Source organism: Antechinus flavipes, chromosome 4 (genome assembly GCF_016432865.1).
Source record: "Antechinus flavipes isolate AdamAnt ecotype Samford, QLD, Australia chromosome 4, AdamAnt_v2, whole genome shotgun sequence".
In the NCBI taxonomy this organism is placed as follows: Eukaryota; Metazoa; Chordata; class Mammalia; order Dasyuromorphia; family Dasyuridae; genus Antechinus; species Antechinus flavipes.
This window is the reverse complement of record NC_067401.1, coordinates 62,796,046-62,818,335: the sequence shown is the minus strand read 5'-3', so window position 1 is coordinate 62,818,335 and position 22,290 is coordinate 62,796,046. Positions and strand designations below refer to the sequence as shown.

Below are 22,290 nucleotides of genomic sequence, written 5' to 3'. Positions count from 1 at the left end.
ATAACTAAATAATAACAACAATCAGTTGACTAATCATTGGGGCAAAAGATATTATGTTATTAAAGATAATGGGTTTTCTTCTCAAGTGTATATTTAGAGAAGATATCTGTCCACAGGAATAATTTAAGTACCTTTGAGAATAAAAGAATTTTTGTATTACCAAGTTCCTTTCAAATAAAGATCTAAGCAAAGACTTCATTTGAATACATTTAAAAATCATTGGATTTATTTTACAAAATAAAACAAAACAGCAAGCCATTTAATGGAAGGCTGATCTCAGAAGGGCAATGTTAACATTTGTTGAGTGGGAGGAAAATGAGAGCTATTGAAGCTATTTATTAGTTATAAGATTCATATCTAATGTAGAAAAAGTTGCAGAAAACAGTGAAGTAAATTGTTGAGAAAGGATCCAATATTTTGACCCTTCCTTCTTTCCAAGTTGAGGAAATTCAGCAGGATTTCCTCCTAAAATAGAGTGGCTACTTTTGGAAAGCAATAGTACCACCAATTATGACCTCAAACCACTGAATGGAAATAAATCTAAAGAAAAAAAAGGACTCTGTTGTTAAAAACTTTTTGTTCTTGGCAATATTAAGAAACTGGGCAAGATACACAGAAAACCATTTGTGAATGGAGAATAAAAATAACAATGGCAAAAATTTACATAGTATTTTAAATAAAATACTTTTTAAATAAAGGATTTTATATTTATTTTTATATATATATACAACATTTGATACAACTACCCTGTATACCCAGGAAGGTAAGAAGGAAGAAAGGAAGGAAGGAAGGAAGGAAGGAAGGAAGGAAGGAAGGAAGGAAGGTAGGAAGGTAAGAAAGAAGGTAGGAAGGAATGTAGAAAGGAAGGAAGGTAGGAAGGAAGGAGGGAGGAAGGGAGGGGAGGGAATGGAGGGAGGGAGGAGGGGAGGACCCCTAATTAGTTAAAACTGGCCTTTTTGTCATAAAAGTCATATATTCTATTCAATTTGAAGAGCAACAATAACAACAACAAACTATAATTTAATGCCAAAAATCTTCTTATCTTAATTATTAGGTCTTTTTTGCTTAACATATTTCTAGGGTGGGGGTTGAGTTTATGCTAATGCTCCATTGATCCATAAATAACTATTAATAGTAAAGGTGATGATCATAAAGCTTTAAAGATTAAATGGAAGAATTTAGATTCTGATCCATATGTATTTGTTGAATTATTCCCTAATAGATTTCCTGTAATCGTCCAGAGGGAGAGTTTTAGACAAGAGGAATCCAATCTTTCTCCTACTTCACTCCTAATACCAAATCATGTATCAGTCCCAGAAAGTAATCCTGACACTCTTTATATCATTTACATATTATTAGTCTTCACAAGTAGATAATAATTAGGTCTAAATTAAATTAAAAAAAGAAAAAAATGGTTTGTCTTTCTTTTTAGTTTTTCTTCAAATTATTCTTCACTCAAACCTAAAGTGTGGCTACAGTAGAAAACGTTTGAAAAAGTTTCAAATGAACAATTAAAAACTTACTCTTTTTCCAGGAGGTCCAGGGGGCCCAGCTTCACCAGAAGGACCAGGAGGACCCTGAAAAAAGTGAAATATACATATTAAAGAACAAAATGCTAATTTAACACCCCAGTATCTATATAGTTAGTTATTTTTATTGAATCCAACTATACTTGCACTCCAAAGCATCACTTTTTCCCTTTCACAGATTTCTAACCCCTTACTTGCTCAAAGGATTAATATTCTATAGACCTGGGAAAGATTAGGAATCATATTGACAATTGTCTTCCCTACTAAGATAATAAAATTATGTCTCCATCAAAATATTCTTTTTCTTGATAGGTTTTCTTATATGTTAATAGGAAAATATCCCAGTTAAAATAACTCGGGTTGGTGATTCAAGCCAGTTCCAATAGTTTTGTGATGAAGATCTGCAAATAGAGAGAGGACTGTGGGGATCAAGTGTGGATCAGAACACAGTATTTTTACTTTTTTTGTTGTTATTTGCTTGCATTTTATTTTTTTCTCATTTTTTCCCTTTTTGATCTGAATTTTCTTGTACAGCATTATAATTGTGGAAATATGTATAAAAGAATTGAACATGTTTAACATATATTGAATTACTTGTTTCTAGCAGAGGTAGTGGGGAGAAAGGAGGGGAAAAATTGGTTTTGCAAGGGGAAATGTTGAAAACTATGCATATGTTTTGAAAATAAAAAGCCTTAAAAATGTAAAAAAACTTAAAATAAAAATAAAAATTAATGTTTACATCTTAAAAAAAACTCATGTTAAGATTGTGACTTAATTTTTAAATTCTGAAAGAGACTGCTCAGTAATCGAACAAATGTCTAATTTGTGGGATTTTAACCAGCAGTATAAAGTGAAGAATTTGGTCAAGTATAGGAAGATATCTGAGGATGGGAATAGAGTGCATTCCTGGTAACCCTTAAATTTCAACAAAAAATCTACATAAAGTTTCAGAATTGAGACTGCAAACATGGATTCATCATATCATTGATTTAGAGTTGCAAGGGCCCCTAGATGTCTTCTATTTCAATCTCTATATTTTACAGATGAAGAAAATGAGAACCATTATATTAAGGCACTTGCCCACAGTAGTGCATTTATAGATAATGTGCCTGAGATAGAATCTAGACCCTCTTATGCCAGAGTCAATATTTTTTTAATCTGATCATTTTCTCTTATATTTCCTCTTTTCTCTTAGTCCAGGTCTTCATCACTCTTGCCTAGACTACTGAATAACTCGTTTGGTTTCCCTCAACTCTCTCCCCATTCCAATCCATCCTCCTCACAGCTGTCAAAATGATCTTCCCAAAGTATAAATTTAATCATGTCACCCTTACTCAAAAAACTCCACTTTTTCCCTGTCACTTAGAAGATCACATATAAAAATCCTGTTTGACAGTTAAAGACTTTTGTAATCTGCTCCCTCCCCCTTACATTTTCAAGTGTCTTATACTCTATATCCCATTTTCACACTCTTTAAATCAGTGACACTGATCTTATTAATTTTTCTCACACAAAGCATTGTCTCTCTTTTTTGGACATTTTCACTGGCTGTCTCCCATCCATCAAATACATTTCCTTCTTCATCTCTGCCTCTTGGATTTCCAGAAGTCCCAGGTAAATTCTTACCTTCTACATAAAAGTCTCTCTTGTTTCCTTTAATGTTAGTGCATGCCCTCTGTGATCATTTTGATTTACCCTGCATATAGCCTGTTTGGATATGTTTTATTTTTATGTTTTCTCCTCCATTATATTACAGTCTTTTTGAGACCAGGAACTGCCTTCTGTCTTTTTGAGCTTAGCACTAAGATTTGACACATGGAAAACATTTAATAAGTGCTTGTTGACTAATTAACATCATGCCTGTGCAGGAATCCCCTCAATGCTATTCCCAAATGGTATGTCAGACCCTCCTTTAAAAAAGTAGTGATGGGGAAACTGCTACATTCTATATAATCCATGCTACTTTCAGACAGCTCTAGTTAGTAAAATTGAAAAAAAATGATCTCAAATCTTCCCTTCATTTCTCTGACTTGCACCATAGAATATTAAAAAAAAAAAACAACAGACAATTAAAAAACAATAAATTCCATGTAAAAAATCTGCTTCAGATAGTTAAAGCCACCAGGTATTGGTAACATAGGAAAAATAAAACAAAGCAAATAAACAAACAAAAAAACTGTCTTAAATAGATATTTGCAAAAAATCAATTTGAAACTAAAAGAACAATGGAATTTCTCCTAGAAAATATTATACCACATCATGAGCTTTCTAAGAAGCTTACTATCTTCATTTATTTCCCCAAAGAGCTTTAAGATAATTAAAAGAATATATAAACGCTTACTTACAGGCTGACCAGCATCTCCATCTTCACCCTTATCACCACCAACACCATCTTGGCCCTAGAAGAGCGATAAGAGAAAACCTAAATGATTTGTAGTAGTTTACGTTTGGTCACCACTTTTTTGCCAGAAATGAAAATAGAGTAAGCTATTCCAATTAACATAATGTCAACATTTATTAATATCATGACAGATTGGACAACCAGAGCATGTTACTGCCCCCAGGCCAGAAGAAGGAGTAGCAGTTCTGCAATCTTAAATGAAATTATTGGAATTTAGTTTAACTGAGTACTCAAAGAAAACATTATAGACTTGAACATTCTTGATTCAGGGGGAATGGCATTATGGAGAAATATTCTTTCCCACAGAAAAAGACCTGTCAGGAAGAAGATGAAGGAGTCAGAAAGAACACAATCATTCTGCCACTTATTTCTGTACATACTCCACCAGCAAACAAGCTCTCATGCCATGCTTCTTTATCAGCTCATGACCTCCACCTCCTTCCTACCTGTCATCTGGATTCTATCCCTTGGTCCCTTGGTTTTAATAAACAATCTTTTGCCATATTTTTCTTGGACTCATTCTTCCAGGACACTTTCCTATCAAAACCATGTCATGCCAGTTGATGCCATATTTCCTCAATAATAATAAGTATGCATGTAAATTATGTATTATATTCACCCCCCCCCCATTAGAATCTAAGCTCCTATAAGGGCTAATCTTGTTCTCTTAAGCAAATCAGCTCTTAGCATCACATCTAGAACATAAGTAATTAGCAAATAATCAGTGTATCTGTTCATTCAACTATTTATCTATTATCTAGCTATGTCTTAACTATAATAAAGACATATTTTGTCCATTTCCAAAGAATCACAAAGTATGGCTCCATATTATATTCAAATGTAGGTCCATTTTTCCTACAGAAACAAAAGCAACAAAAAGGATATATTCTTCTAAAGGATTTTTGCTTTCTAGGATACTTACGGCAGGTCCTGGTTCACCAGGAGGACCAGGATCTCCAGGGAAGCCAACAGGACCCTAGAAAAATTGAAAAAGGGAAAAAAAAGTAGTTAGCTAATGAATTCCAACCGAACAAAACAGTTGAAAAAGCCTTTAAAACCTCCCCTTCCCAAGGGTAACTAAGTGGTACAGTGGTTAGAGCACCAGCCCTGAAGGGAGGAGGACCTGAGTTCAAATCTGATCTCAGACACTTAACACTTCGTATTGTGTGACATTGGGCAAGTCACTCAAGACCAATAGCCTCAGCAAACAAACAAATAAAAAAACCCTCTCTTTACCTCTATTTTTGTACAATATATTTCCCTTATTATTGACTTTGAAGCTCCAGATCTATTAAATACAACTCTTGAAAACTCTCTTAAGAGAATTGCATCAGTGCCTTGGTTTTAAGGTAGTTGATTCACTTACTGGGTTGCCTTTAGGTCCATCATCCCCTGGGGGTCCTTTGATTCCTGGAGGTCCTGCAGCACCAGGAGGCCCTGCTTCACCTTTTTCTCCTCTTTCACCTTTTGGACCCTGCATATTATAATAAAAAAGATCTACTTAAAGGTTCTATACCAAAACATGTTAGAGAGAAAATGATGACAATCCAATTTAAACTTTCTCACTTATTTGAAGAAAATCAATTTCCTATTATATATTATTTGAATTTTTATTTGACTCCTTCAGTACCAAATTTTAGGGAAAGTACATATAAAAATGTTTTAAGTGCCTTATGTAATAAATAGGTTGTAGCTTGAATAACATTTTTATTGAAATAATGTTTTCTTCATCTTTAAATAGTTAGAAGTCAAGATGCTTACAAGCATGAAACAATTTGGTTTTACATATAGAGAATCTGTACTTAAGTAATGGTAAGAAATCAGTCAAATATCATTAATGAGTAAAAGAATATTTAGAATTTGTCGTTCTCTTTAATAATAATAAATTGAATACTTACACCAGGACCAGATTCACCAGGGGGGCCAGGATTTCCTGCTTCTCCAGGTTCACCCTATCATTTAAAGATATGTATATATGAAATATGAAAGCCAAATAAACATTAACTATCACAAAGATTAGTCTAGTTTGAATTTTCCCTTTTTTGTATAATTTTGTTTTTCCTATTAGAGACTGGTTTGGTAAACTAGACAACTTTAGTAACAGCATTGATTTTAAGTGCTTAATAAATGGCTGGTCTGTCTGTTTAGTCATAGAATTTTAGAAGCAGAAGGTGTTAATCCTGATTTGGGACATTATGGAAAATGATCTAGATCAAGGGTAAATGAACTTATTAAAATCACATAACTAGTTGATAATGAAATATGAACTAGAACTTAGCTTTTCTATTAGGTCAGTCTTCTTTCCATAATTGATAGGTGCATGTCACTTATTCTATTAGTCATTGGCAAATAATTTTAATCAACTAATAAACATATATTCAGTACCAACTTAAAAATACTTGTTGACTAGAAAACTTGTCTTGCTAGGTAAAAATATAAATGAAATGGTTTTTAGCCTGAAGAATATTATATTAAATGAAATAAGAAGTGTGCATATAAAATTTTAATATATATATGTATACATGTATGCATATATATGCACATATACATATGCATATATATTTAACACAAGAAATTTGAGGGAGGAAGCATCAGCAGATATAAGGATCAAAAAAGGCTTCTTGTAGAATGTGGCATATGAATTGAAGTTTTCAGAGTTGAAAAAAAAGAGAAAAGCATTGTAAGTTCAAGGAACATCTCATACAGAATCTTGAAAATGAGAGGTATTTTGTGTGTGAAAAATAGCAAGGCTATTTTAGGTAGATTAAAGAATACATAAAGGGAAATAATGCATATTAAGATAGACAATAGATTGATGTTGAAGGCAGGTTGTTAATTAACTTATATGCTTTATTTTCTATAATAAAAATAAATAATTATTATGAAAATGCTGTAGAATTTGATTCTCTAGAATTCTAGTGAAGGAAGTGTTATTAAAAATGGTTAATGATTTCAAAACAAGAAAAGACTTCAGGCAAATAACCTGAGCCAGATGAAAAGCCATATTTTAAGGGAAATTATACAATTCATGAACATGTATATAATATATTTCAAATCCTTTCTTTGGACTCATTCTTCCCACAATTATTAATGAATGACATTTTTTCCCTAGCTCAGTGGACTGATAAACATCTTCTAGCACACTCTTGTTATTATAATGCCCCATTTACAAATCTGGGAAAATATAAAAATCTGTTACCTTTCAGAATTATTCAGGTAAAAACTGTATCTTTCATTCTTATATGGTTACTTTATTCCATTTCTAACTTTTGAGAAGAAATTTTCTTGAACTGCAAAACATGGATTCTAAAAACTCCTTCAACTGTTTTGAGTGCCCTGTAAATTGTAATTTTCTTGAGAGTAGGAACTAGTTTTTAAAATTTTGTCTTTATATTTCCAATGCCTTGCATATAATATGTGCTGTTGGATTGGATCACCATCTCCAAATGATAACATCTTTTAAAACAATTCCCTAACCATCCAAGTTGGTATTAATATGTTGAGTTATATTGGACATTTTTTTTGGTTATCTATTAGATATTGCTGTTGCTATGTGTCCTTCATTCTTGAATACAACATGACATTAGGGAGGTGATGCTATAACATGCAAATGATTAGATTTAAGTGAAGGAGAACTGTTCAAAGTCACCAGTTTCACTTTTTCCTCCAGAGCCATCTGGGTCCTGATATAGGTTAGGATGACTGGAGATGGCCCCAGATGCAGTGTGAGATCAAGCTTGGTCTTTTTAAGCTAAGGTCTTCATCTCAGTTTGGCTGAGGCAATGCCCAATCAGTGATTAAAGCAAGGTAAGGAATGAGGCATACATATATACATATATCTTAATCTGGGAGGAGAAAATCCTTGGGGTTTCTGGCCGAAAGAGAAATGAATGCTATTTACATTCACTGTTTTCATCATCAGCCTTATGTCATGGTGCTTATCTGAGAGTATGAAGAACAAATGATTAACAACAACCTGGGTTAGTATGCTCCACTGGGGACCCAACTGGAACTGGGTAATATAATTTATTTTCTTTTCTTCTTTTCTCTTCTTTTTTTCTTTCCTTTCCTTTCCCTCTTCCCACAGAGGGCACCATATCTTTAGCTACGAGTGCTCTGCCCAAAGGGATGTAAATTTTTATCACTGAACTTTGGGGTTTACAGGTTAGGATCATTCCTGGCACCCAAATCACTCTGGTTCTCATTGATGGACAGACAATAGGTCCCAGGCCAGCCCCACTTGGTCATTATTTGAGCACTGATTGGCTCAGAGTGAATGTTAAATGTCATCTAGACAAAAGTTTTCCCAATTACTTGCTTTGTATGCTGACCAATGATAAAACTTTTAAATTATTCCCAGTAAGGACTAAGCACAGATTGCATATATAGTTATCTTTACAATAAGGTAAAGGGACAGATGTATCTTAAAAACTCAAGACAGCATTTATTCTGCATCATACTAACCCCAAAGCACAAAAACACACTAAAACATCCTCTTAGGATGTTATTAGGGACAGGTAGAATATTTTTAGTGACCACATATTATCAACTTTTCACTTTTGTAATTCAAAATAGATAATGGGAGGCAAGATGGTAGAGAATAGACAGGTCTTTGTCTTAGCTTTTCCTGGTTTCCCTCAGAATCAATATCAGATCAAATCTCTAAATTTGTTTTGGAATGACAGAACCATAAATATTTAGAGTGTAACAAATTTCCAACAGAGGATATTTTAGAAGAACTTCAGGGAAAAATTTGTCTCAATGGTGCAAGCGGTAGGGAGAAGTGGTTGCAGCCCAGATTAGTTGCAAGAAGACCCAAGGTGGAGATGCCTCAATAAGCAGGGAAAATCTAGTGGAAGTCGATTAGCCAAAATACAGCAGCATTTGCTATTCTGCCCTGGTTCAGAAGCCAGTGTATCAGCTGCAAGGCTTCTAAAACAATTACAGAAGACAAATAGAGAGCCTCTGAACAGTAGCATAATGTAGAACTTAGCCATGCCCACACAGCATGAGAAAGAAGCCAGCAGCACTGGCCCCAGGGCAGTTGTAAAGCCACTGTTGCCTGTAGAGGAAGCATGGGACAATCTTCTCTTTACCCTCAGAGCTGACTTTGACCTTTAAAAATAAGCAAAAAGCAAAAAAAAGAGCTCTGACCATAGATAATTTTTATAAAGACAGGGAAGAACAGACTAAAACTCTGAGGAAACTAAAGGCAAAACATCCCCTGATGAAACCCCAAAAGGTGGTAGTCTCCAACTCAAAAGGCTCTTTTGGAAGAATTCAAAAAGGATCTTAAAAGAGATCTCTGAAAAAAAGAAACACAGAAATTATCTGAATAAAATCATTCCTTATAAAATAGTTTTGGCAAAATGGAAAAAGAGAACAACTTCTTGAAAAACAGAATTTGTGAAATGGGATAAAAATCCAATGAACAAAACAATTCATTTAAAAGTTCAATTAACTGAATGCAAAAGGAGAATTTAAAAAGATAACTGAAGAAAATTCACTAAAAATTAGAATTAAACAAATGGAAGTGAATGACTCAATGAGACATCAAGAATCAGACAAACAAAACCTAAAAAATAAAAAATAAATGTAAAATATCTCACTGGAAAAATAACTGTCTGGAAAATAGAACCAGAAAAAACAATCTAAGAATTATTGGACTACCTGATAAAAAGAAGAGCTTATAAAACATCTTTCAAGAAATCAGCAAGGAAAACTATCCTGATGTTCCAGAACCAGAAGGGAAAATAGACATTGAAAAAATCCACTGATCATTTTCTGAATGAAACCCACAAATGAAAACTCCAAGGAATTTTGTAGCTAAATTCCAGAATTTTCAGATCAAGGAAAAAATTGCAAGTAGCCAGAAAGAAACAATGCAAATATTGAGGAACCACCACCAGGATTACTCAGGACCTAGCAGCGTCCACTTTAAAAGATGGAATAACTTGGAATGTGATATTCTGGAGGGTAGAGGAACTTGGACTGCAACCAACAATCAACTATCCAGCAAAATTCAATCTTTTGGGAAGCAAAAGATGAACATTCAATGAAATAGGGGATTTTCATTTATTTTTGCTGAGAAGACCAGTGCTAAACATAACATATGGTCTTCAAATACACAACTTAAGAAGCATAAAAAAATAAAAAGGGAAGAAAAAAAATCTATATTTTTAAAAGGTTAAAATGTTTACAATCCTATATGGGAAGATAATATGTTAAACTAGAGAACTTTATCTTTGTTAGGAGTATAGGTATAATTTGTCTTTAATGATATAAAAAAGAAACTAGGGGTGAAAAAAAAGGATTGCACTTGAAGAGGAAAGGGGAGGTAAAATGAAGTAAATTACATCACATAAAGAGGTAAAAAGACCTATTAAATTTGAGCAAAAGAAGGGAAAGGGATGAGTATTGTGTGAAACTTATTCTCATTGGATTTGGTTCAAAGAGAGAATATCAGACCTATTTAGTTTGATATAGAAACATGTCTCATCATAAAGGGAAATTGGAGGAGAAATGAGAAAGGAAAGGCAGAGATAATAGAAGAGAGAACAGAAGTTAGAAGGGGAAAGGGATAAGAAAGGGGAGAGGAGCTTTAAAAGGGGATTGCTGATTGAGGGAGGTGGTGTCAAAAACAAAACACTGGGGAAGAGAGAAAGGGAGAAAGAAAAAAAAAAAGTATAATTTTTGGGGAAATAAGATGGCAGGAAATACAGAGTTAGTAATTTTAACTGTGAATGTGAATGGGATGAACTCTTCCATAAAACAAAAGGGGATATCAGAATGGATTATACGTGGGATGGGGAAAGGGAAGGAGAAAAGTTTGGAACACAAGGTTTTGTAAGGGTGAATGTTGAAAACTATTTTGCATATATTTTAATAATAAAGTTATTTTAAAAAATTAAAACTGCACAATGGACAAGTCTTTGACAAGATGATAGTGCTATTAGATTGAAATTAAAACTGTTAACTTAAAAATTACTGATTTCTCTTTCAAAATGAATTGTTAATCTGCTCAGTTATTTAAGATCAATTAGACTTACATATCCCATTATTTGCATTATTTGAAAAGTCATAAATCATTCAGACAGCCAACAGTAATGGAATTATATGTAAGGCATGCTTTCTAGTACATCTTAGGAGCTGTTTGTTCTTGTCTTATGAATAAATTTTAATGAATTTATTAGCAAAATAACTGAAGCAACTGTAAAGCTGACTACAACAATTTCATTATAGAAAAAAAAACATTTTGCACTTATAAATGTTTCAACTTTTCCCATTATTTCATAGAAATCTCTTGCAAGTTTATATAATTTTGCTCATGCATCACTTTATGTTCAATATGGTAACCTAGACCTTTGTAAAAGTTTTCTGGCCTCACTTATGCTAGATAAAAGTGGTTCTCAAAAGTAGTGCTTCTTAGGAGGAGTAAGATTCAATACAATTGCTTGCCTTCTTTACTGTGACACTTCCTGGTACAGGCCCTTATCCACTTACTCCCAGAATATTTCGATGTTTTCACTGCCTTAAGTCTCTTCTCATTTCACTCTATCCTCTATTCCAAATTGTTTTGATAGTTGAGTAGCTATCAAAATAATCTTTCCAAAGTACAAAGCTCCCTGTCACCTCCCTAACTCAATAAGCTTCAGTGGCTCCCTAAGATGAAATAGATACTCTACTTCTAATTCTAAACATTTTCACTGATTATTCCCTTTATCTAGATTTCTCTCCTCTATCTCATGGTTTCCATCTAAAATCTCATTTTCTATGAGAAGTCTTTCTTGCTCTCTCTCTGCTAGATGCCTTTCCTCAATTAGTTATCTCTAATTTATTAAATATATATTTTGTTTGTACATAGTTACTAACTTATTGTCTTCCCCATTAGAATGCAAATTTCTTGAGGACAGATAATTGTTTTTGCCTTTATATTATTAACAGTTAGTAGAATACCTAGCACATAGTAGGCTCTTAACAAATTCTTACTAATAAACAAATTTTGTATTATTATCATAGGATTTAAAGCTACAAGGTACTTTAGAGGCAATTTCATATAAGTCCCTCATTTTGCAAAGAGTAAATGGGCCATAGGAAAGTAAAAAGACTTGCCCAAAATCACACTGTCAATGACAGTCAGCATTTGAATCTAGATCATCTCTTAATATGGTACCATACTCCCTCTAAATATAATGACAACAGACTTAATTGCATCCAAGCTTTTCTTATTTGTCACACTTACTACTTGGGGTTTCAATGAAGATTGTCTAGAACAGATTTTTAGTTTTGGGTCAAGGTTGAATTAATAGAGCTAGCATATTTGAGGAATATTAGCAATGAAAATAATTATTATAAAAAAGGACACGATTTCTTTTTAAAAAAAAGTTTCTGACATCTTTGGTGATTGTTTTAAAAGTAAAAGTTGACTTAATGAAGCACAGAAAAAACATGAATATTAATCACAGAACACTTCTAAACATAACAATTGCTTAATCATGTTTTTCACACTTCAAAGGATGAGATTTTTTTTAATACTTTCAATTATTTCACTATGGGGGTAATTATTCTATAGAATTAAATAACAAAATTAGAATGTTTTGTTTTTAATTCTTGAAGTAAAAATAAATTATATTCAATAAGATAAATAATAGTGGGTAGAGGACCTCCATTTTTGGTAGTGCTCAAATCTAAAAGCTAATCTTTTTTGTTTCCTCTAGATCTATCATGATACTCCAAAGTGAAGGAATATATATTTTGAATCTCTTCACTTTAAAAATGTTTTCCAGAAACATGGTTCACTGATCCCATGTCAAAATCTTCTTTTGAAGCTTCTGAATTTAATATTCTTATCTATAGTTCTATAAAAGGTTTCCTGTCTGTCCAGAAATCATTTGTGTTCTCTTAGTAGAGACTTTTCAAAAATTAAGGGGAGATAATTTGCTCTTTTGATCTCCATCCAGAAAATATTTTTTCAAGAATTTATCTTCATGTATGTTCTTTCAGTTATACATTGAGAGAAGTTTTCCAAAAGAGTATTATATAGGTTTTATTACAGGGTCAATAGGCCTCTCTGTAACAAGAATAATGCACACTTACTTTAAGTCTTTAAAAGACTTTTCTCTCAATAACCCATAAAAGTAGTTAAAGCAAACCAAAAGAGATGAAAGAGATCAAAGAAAATGGAAAGTGACTTATATTTACAAAAATATTTAGGTTTTTTTTGTTCATTTTTTGTTGTTGTTGTTGTTAAATAGTAAAAGACTAGAAAATTAATAATGTGTCCATCAAATAGGAAATGTTAGAACAAATTATAGTAGCTAACTATAATGGAATAATACCATATTACGAGAAATGATGAAACAGTTTTACAGAAACATGGGCAGACTTGTATAAAATAATGCAGACAGAAGAGTTATAAAATAACAAGAATAGTGTTAAAAAGGAAAGACATGAACACTGATCGACACAATGATTAACCAAACAATGATTAACTCAAGGACCAATGAGGAAGATTGCTACCCACCTCCTGGAAAAGAGTTAGTAGACTTAGTATATAGAATAGTATATATGTATATTTAAGTGTACATAGACATGTGTGTATATTTGTGTATACATATGTGTGTATATGTATATGAAATACATACATACATATATTTAAACATAATGTGGAAATTTGCTTGATCATGCAATTTTTGTAGGATTTTTATTTTTATTTTATTTTAATAAGGGGGAAGGTAGGATAAAGATTAAAAACATTTTTGTCTATCAAAAATAAAATTATTTTAAAAGTGTTTAGCATTGTGCTAAACACTTTACCAATATTATTTTACTTGATGAAGCTACAAAACAATCCTTAGAAATAGATGCAATGAATATCCCTATCTTACAATTGATGAAACTGAGGCTGGAAGGTTAAATGACTTGCCTAGAATCACATGGATAATCACCTGAAAATATATTTGAACTTGGAAGATGGGACAGAGTTCAACAGATCAGAACTTTGGATCTGTGTTCTAGAGATTTAATAGAGGTGTTGGTGGGGACATACCCACATGTACACGTACATGAAAAATATCATTTTTATCATTAGCTATCTATCATTAGATAATGAATATATGACTTTTCTATAACATTCTGATCACAGTTTAGAGATCAGAAACCTAAGAAGTGATTTACCCAATCCAAGCAATGGCAGCTGCTGGGACAATGATAATTTTTCTTACAAAAATACATTATAGAAGCAGATATATATTTGCCCATGTGTCCTGAAATAGGACAAGTTCATGGACAATGTTCCTAAACCTCAAACTACTATATAGAGGAGAAGGCATTTTGGTCTCCTAGATGATATAATCAGAGCCTGGTTTTTTAGATGGACAAAAGCCATTTCCTGCTCAGTGCCAGCCTTGGGTTGCTTAATGGGTGACCCCAAAGTTAAAAGTTCCCCAGAATTCAAGAGACTGAGCACTGGATCTTATACAAATAAAAGGGATATTTTTTAGAAGCTTTCCACCTTTTTTGTGTGTTGTGCTCAACTATGGCAGTACTACAAAGCTGGAAGACCACTGGAAGACCAATTTCCCTTTTATCACTAATGTTAGTGAAAAAAAAAAAAGATTTGAGAAACTTACAAAAAGATTGTAGTAGAAGCTGATATGGGAGCAAATGATGTCTTGACCAAAATATACAATAAATGCAGATAATATTAAACTTATATAAGCAAAATTCAACTTTATCAAGACTTATGTTTTGTCATTGAATAATTTACTGATCTAATAGCTTTTCAACTGTGCTAAAGGTGATAAAATGCATTGATGCATTCACCAAGGAAGCAAAACTGATTTTTAGAATTCTCTAATCAAAGGTGAATTATCACTCATGGTTCCTGAAGGGAGATCTTAAAGTTAGGAATTTATATCTATCAAGTTCTCTAGCCCATAAATAATACCAGATGAAAATAGGGCAAAAGAAAAGATCCATTAAATTTTCTGGGGTGAATAAATTTAGGAGTAATAGAACATAGTTGGAGTGTAAGAGATACACAAATCACAAACTTTGCTTGACAGAAATGTTCTCAGTGGATTCAAATTTGGCAGGCTATTGTTAGATAAAGTTTTTACTAAAAAGGAGCAAGGTGGAAAGGGAGTTTCCTAAAACTCTAAACATCTGGCATACACTTCATCTTCAACAGGAAGACTGAAGACAAAAACATAAAGGAGCAACTAATTTACTTTTTTTTTTTTTTAATGAATACAAGAACTTTGGGAAAAGGCAAAATGATCTAGAAGGAGCAATACATGTTTTCAATTTGCTTATATAGGCAAGAATAAATCTGGAATAGTTCTTACAATCTTAATATCAGCATTAATGCATACAGTCATGAAGAAATTAGCTCACTGGAAAAATAAGTGTACTAAGTGGCTATCAACTGTCTAATTTTTACAGGGGTCCTCAAACTATGGCCCGCAGGCCAGATGCGGCAGCTGAGGATGATTATCCCCCTCACCCAGGGCTATGAAATTTCTTTATGTAAAGGCCCACAAAACAAAGTTTTTGTTTTTACTATAGTCCAGCCCTCCAGTCCAGTCTGAGGGACAGTGAACTGGCCCCCTATTTAAAAAGTTTGAGGACCCTGGATGAAATCACTTAGCACAGTACATGGTACATAGAGATGTTTAATAAATGTTTATTAATTAGTTGTTACAGAGTTACATATGAATTTTCTTTTGCTAGTCTCAATTATAGAAACTATGATCAACTAAAAATGACATCCCACACATACCCTAAATCTATTATAATGTACAAACTTGGAAAAATAAAAGAAGAGAAATCAGAATTCAAATTTAGGTGTATAGTTTCTATTAGTGTATTTCTGAAAACTAGCAAGATAAAGCCATAAGAATCAATTATTAATAAGCAAATAATAAATAAATCACTTTAAAAGTTTACTATAAAATTGAAACTATTTCTAGCCATATGAAAAGATGCTCCAAGTCACTATTAATCAGAGAAATGCAAAAAAAGACAATTCTGAGATACCACTACATACCTGTCAGATTGGCTAGAATGACCGGGAAAGATAATGCGGAATGTTGGAGGGGATGTGGGAAAACAGGGACACTGATACATTGTTGGTGGAATTGTGAACACATCCAGCCATTCTGGAGAGCAATTTGGAACTATGCTCAAAAAGTTATCAAACTGTGCCTACCCTTTGATCCAGCAGTGTTACTACGGGGCTTATACCCCAAAGAGATTTTAAAGAAGGAAAAGGATCCTGTATGTGCAAGAATGTTTGTGGTAGCCCTCTTTGTAGTGGCCAGAAACTGGAAACAGAGTAGATGTCCATCAATTGGAGAATGGCTGAATAAACTGTGGTGTATGAATATTATGGAATATTGTTGTTTGGTAAGAAATGACCAACAGGATGATTTCAGAAAGGCCTGGAGAGACTTACACGAACTGATGCTGAGTGAAACGAGCAGGGCCAGGAGATCATTATATAGTTCAACAACAATACTGTATGATGATCAACTCTGATGGACCTGGCCATCTTCAGCAATGAGATGAATGAAATTAGTTCCAATGGAGCAGTAATGAACTGAACCAGCTACACCCAGTGAAAGAACTCTAGGAGATGACTAAGAACCATTATAGAGAATTTCAAATCCCTCTATTTTTGTCCACTTGCATTTTTGATCTCCTTCACAGGCTAAATGTACACTATTTCAGAATCTGATTCTTTTTGTACAGCAAAATAACCTAACATGTATACTTATTTTGTATTTAATTTATTCTTTAACATATGTAACGTATTGGTCAACCTGCTATCTGGGGAAGGGGGTGGGGGTAAGGAGAGGAAAAATTGGAACAAAAGGTTTGGCAATTGTCAATGCTATAAAATTACCCATGCATATAACTTCTAAATAAAAAGCTATTAAAAAAAAGTTTACCATGTAAAGTAAATTTAAAAAATACCAGATTTTATCTCTTTGGTGACTACAATAAATCTCCCCAAATTATCCAAGTGATACAGCCAATCTTTTTGTTCAATGTCAATGTGTGTGTTAAAAAAAAAAAACAAAACAAAAAACCCTGTTGTTATTACAGATTAAGTACTGGAAAAACTGTTTCCTCAAATAACACTGTTTTTTATATGTCTGAAGGCAGTTTGAAAGTAAAATTCTCTTTACATTTGATAGACAATGAAATCTTCAAAAATCTATGAAAAAATTTTTTAATTAAATTTTTCATTGGAGTTTTATTGTTGTTTAGTCATGTTAGTGATGTGTAACTCTTCATGACTTGCCCAGGATCGCTTAGCTAGTAATAGAGCTTCAGGTCTAAAGTTAAGAAGACCTGAGTTCAAATCCAGATTTAGATAATTACCAGTTATCTGACACTGGACAAGTCATTTACCTTGTTCACCTTGGTTTCCTCATTTGTAAAATGAGTTGGAAAAGAAATGGCAATCTACTCCAATATCTTTGCTGAGAAAACTTCCAATAAGGTTACAAGGAGTGAAATAGAACTGAAACCATTACACAACTATTCTCTTATAAAGATAATGATGATTGGATTAGAAAGAGTAAAACAAAAATTGTTGATAGAGAATAATACCAATTTGCTCATGCTTATGAGCATCATTTTTGATACTGAAAATCTTATGACTAATGATATACTTGTGAGTGAACTTTAAAAGACTGTAGAAAAAGACAAAATACTATACTAATGAAAAGATACAGAGTCCCCTCCTTTTTTTTTTTTAAATCAGTCACAAACTGCAGGCTAGTGAATTTTACTGATTACTGGGAAAATTCTATATTATAGTATAGAAGAGATCATTAGGAAACATCTAGAAAAGTAAAGAATGAGTGCAAAAAGCTTAATTCCCATTATCTATAGGTTAATTAACTGGAATATCAATGGAATACCATGGATATATTATAGATATAGTATTTAGATATAATACATTTATAGATGCACATAAATATAGTTCAGCTACATGGTGCAGTGGAGAGAATACTGGACTTAGAATCATGATTAATCTAAATTTCACTTCAGAAATTTGCTAGCAATGTAACTCTAAGCAAGTCACTTAATCTCTATCTGCCTCAGTTTCCTCATCTATAAAATGAGGATAATAGCATTTACTTTTCAAGATTATTACAAAAATAACATTTGTAAAGTATTTTGCAAACCAAGTTTTATACACACATACAAACAAGCTATTATTATTTTTCAACACTTCTCATCAATCAATCAATGAAAATGTATTAAGTGCTTTATATGTGCCAAGAACTCTGATCATATTATTATTTTGTTTTGGTACAAAAGATGAAGAACCATGACCTGAGTTCACATTTGGCCTCAGACACTTGACCCTGGGCAAGTCACTTAACCTCAATTACCTTGCCAAAAAAAAAAAAAAAAAAAAGGCACTTCTGGGATATTTGCTCTCAAGTCTGTTATCAAAGAAAAAGCATAAAACAAAGGTTTCATTTAGAAAAGGCTGAAAGAGTAGGACCTTGGATGTTATGTAAAGAAGTTGGAATTTTACTTATGATGCAACATAACTAAAGGTAAGTCAGCAAAGAAATAAAATGACTAGATCTATGGAAATGGAAGGTGAATTGCATAGTGATATGAAAGGTGTGTGGGAAACTGTTGAGAATGGAGATAAGCAAAGCTGAGAGAGCATGTAGTGGCAGTGGAAAAGATGGGGAAGAAATTGATATGAGTTGCAAGACCTTTTTTGGCCAATGTTTTAATATGTTCCATCTTATTTCAAATTATGTCACATTTTATTGTTTATAATAATATAACAGTTGACTTCTAGCTAATACTTTATTTGTCTTAGTTATCTAACATTAGATATATAATGTAAGTTTTCCAGTAATTATCACCTTTTTACATATGATAAAACAGAGAGAATTAAATGATTTACCCAGGATCACCCAACTTCTATTTAAATTAGGGATTTGAAACCAGGTTCAGCACTCTACCTTCTGCATTCTACTATTTACTAAGATAGCTTATACTTTCACATTTATTTTGCTGATAGATATATTTTTTTCTATGCCTTATTTTAAAAGTTCAGTAAACAACACAATTAGTTGGCATTCCAATATCATTACCTACTGGAATATACTACTTTATATTCTACTTGTAAATTATCATGTAAATTATCTCAACTATTGAAAGCCATTTCAATAGATTAAACCCTATTTCTTAATACACAAAGTCACTGGCTATTTTGCTTAAGCATAAAATCCTCAAACTTATAGCAAGTTTCCAACAATATATTCAAAGTAACATTAGATAAAACATTAAAAACATAAAATGTGTGTGTGTGTGTGTGTGTGTGTTGTGTGTGTGTGTGTGTGTGTATGTGTATGTGTGTTGTTTTGTTGAGGGTAAGGATAGAGTTGAACCAAGAGCAGTAATGGAACTTATTTGGTTATCAGGATTCACATTCACAATGATTTTCTTATCTTTTGTGTTTTAATGAACCTTACTAATTCTGGCTGTATTAGATAAATTTTAGAAAGGTTTTTTTTTAAAATATTGGTTAAAATGCTTAAGCTATATGTATAATGCTATATACCTTCAAGATAAGTTATGTTTAATACTTTGTATTCCAAATATTGCAAAATATGACAAATTTTAGTTATTGCAATTTGCTTACGAACTGTGCATTCTGTTGGAAAATTTGGTATATGACATTCACATGCATATGCATGTATTTACTGTGTGTATATATATAATATATATATACATATATGCAAACATGAATATATGTTTCATTGTGGCTGACAGGTATAAAGCACTATACTGTTTCTATCATAAATTGCTTTTAAAGCTATGTATTTTCCATCATTCAATAGATTGTCTAAGTTCTGATTTTAGTAATTTCCTTACCTTTTCACCAACACCACCAACTGAGCCAACTGAGCCTGAGGGGCCTTGTGGACCCTGAAATACAGAAAAAGATAAATTAGTGAGATATACAAATAAATAGAAGGAGGAAGTTGAATTTTGGTTATAAAATGTGCATCTAGGTATTTGTGCTAATTAGTGGTCAGCAGCTAAATAGACATACAAGTAGAAATATGGGTAAGAGTTCAGGCACATATTGTGGAAGCTCTCTCTGAGCAATGTTACTTTGCTTATATAAACAATCATTTTTCAACATTTGTCATTTTACTTTTGTAACTTCAAATATTCATATGATTTTCTTGATAATCTAATTTTCACTTTCACATTGGCAATCATTTGTGAATATACTAAGCAGAGAAAAAAATGAGAGATACCAAGAACACAAGTTTGTGGAATAAATGGTACCCTACTTAATGCTTCATTATTCTTGTTCATTCCATCACTGTGATGGTAAAGGGTAGGGTAGAGTAAAGAACTCTCCCTTCATTGCATATTTTCATTATTTGTTTTAAAAACTCAGGATGTTTGTTGGAATGATGCACCCAAAGTATAATACAAGTCCTTTAGGCTCTAAAATGATATTCAGACTTTATCCAAATGAAATAATTAAAGTTCCATCAAGTTCTCTCTTGGTTTCCAGAGGGCAGCTAACAGAAACACTTAAGAGCAGTATGGTAGATTGTACAATGCCCTCACAGGGTGGAAGGTAAGATTCAAGTTAAAAAATTAGTTTTAAGAATCTTATTTATTTATTTAGTATTTATGGCATTTTATGTTTTATGTATTTAATAAAAGGTGAATATTGCCTGAGGTATATGTTTTTTTAATTGAGATGTAGCATAAAAAGTCACAGAATTATTATGAATTACTAGTGAAAAAAATATTTTTCATGTTATCAATTTTATTTTCTATATTGCATTTTATGTGTTATTTAATAGTTCACTGAGTTAAAAAGTACATATTATTAGAAATAATATTTTATTATAAAGAATTATATGAATAAAAATGAATTTTCAACAATGTCTAGGGAAAGATTATGGCTTTAATGGCTCTAAAAGCCTAATCCCCTATTTCCCATAAATTCATTATATCAACATTCAAGTTTTTGTCTTGTACTCTGTTTTCTAGAAATGTTATCCTAACAAAAGTTGAAAATTAACCACGTTACAAACAAATCACATTGTAATTGTGTTTGACTCTTTGCCCATTCATAATATTTAAGACATTGATATAGATTTAGAGCTAGAAAGGCTCTTAAAGATCATTTTCTTTACAGATGGGGAAATTGAGACTCAGAGAAGTTTAGTGACTTGAACAGTATTAGTTTAGCCACCTTGCATCATTATCTGCTTAAGTTTTATATTATTTTAATGAAGGATATAACCATATTGCTTAGATCAATGTAATTCCAAAAAGTTGTCTAAGTTTATCAATACTTGCAACTTAGCATGTAATTCTTAGCTGCTTTACTTGAGGAAAGACTGAAGACTTGAGATAGCTCCATTGAAGGATAGTTGCTAAGGTACTGCAGAGTTTTCCATTGAGAACTGTTAAACAGATTTGAACTTTTCATTGTGGGACCATGAAGGTTGAAAGTTTCAAAGTTTATTAAGCAAAAAAGGACTTTAATTGATAGACTGAACATGGGATTATTCCACAAATAAAAGAAGTATTGAGAAATACTTTTAGTACAAGAAAAAAAAAAAAACACTTTTTCAAAGAAAGAAATAGAAATTTTAATCACCACTTCAATATGTCTTATAAGCCAAAACATACCTTAAAAGGGTTGGGTTTTCATATATTCCAAACCCATATACATTATTAAAAGGACATTAGGGATATTTATAACATAGTTCTCCCTTTTTGAATTGATATCGCAGAGAACAACCATATGTCATCCCTTAGTGCCAATGGTGGCACTATTATTCTAAACTGAGTATTAGCCAAAACCACTATGCTACAATGTGGCCTAATTTTATTAGTTTAGTTCTTATAAGTTAAAAAAAATCCATTCTCTGTCTCTTTCTCAACCCCACCTCCCTTTATTTGTATATGTGTATGTGTATATTTACTAGTCATCATGTATTTGTATCTGAGATGCTAGCTGAATAACCTTAAGCAACTTTTTTTCCCTCCAGATCTTAGTGCTATCATCTATAAAATTAAAATATATGAATTTTATTAGATGATCCTGACTAGGTTCCCTTCTAGCATGTAAATCTTAAGTATGTTATATTTCAGTTGTTCCCAAATAATTAGAAGTAATCTTTCTAATAATCCAGTCATTTACAGAATCAAATATTCTTTATTTAAATTAAAATAAATAAAATATTTCTTACATCTGCACCATTGGGACCCTGAGGACCTCTTGGGCCTGGAGGACCAGGTGGACCCTGTAACAGAAAGATATTTATTAAAACA

The 22,290-nt window shown here is 32.3% G+C and overlaps 1 protein-coding gene across 4 annotated transcripts in view; it reads right to left on the bottom strand.

Annotated features, from left to right (window-relative positions):
- Positions 1 to 22,290, bottom strand: part of COL11A1 (collagen type XI alpha 1 chain) — a 264,657-nt gene that overhangs the window by 37,852 nt on the left and 204,515 nt on the right. For all 4 annotated transcript variants that reach the window (XM_051993218.1, XM_051993221.1, XM_051993219.1 and 1 more), the window contains 7 exons: positions 22,209 to 22,262; positions 19,852 to 19,905; positions 5,829 to 5,882; positions 5,297 to 5,404; positions 4,853 to 4,906; positions 3,875 to 3,928; positions 1,524 to 1,577 (listed from right to left, as the gene is read on the bottom strand). In XM_051993218.1, the coding sequence (XP_051849178.1) occupies positions 1,524 to 1,577; positions 3,875 to 3,928; positions 4,853 to 4,906; positions 5,297 to 5,404; positions 5,829 to 5,882; positions 19,852 to 19,905; positions 22,209 to 22,262 (432 nt within the window). The remainder of the gene's footprint in view (positions 1 to 1,523; positions 1,578 to 3,874; positions 3,929 to 4,852; positions 4,907 to 5,296; positions 5,405 to 5,828; positions 5,883 to 19,851; positions 19,906 to 22,208; positions 22,263 to 22,290) is intronic.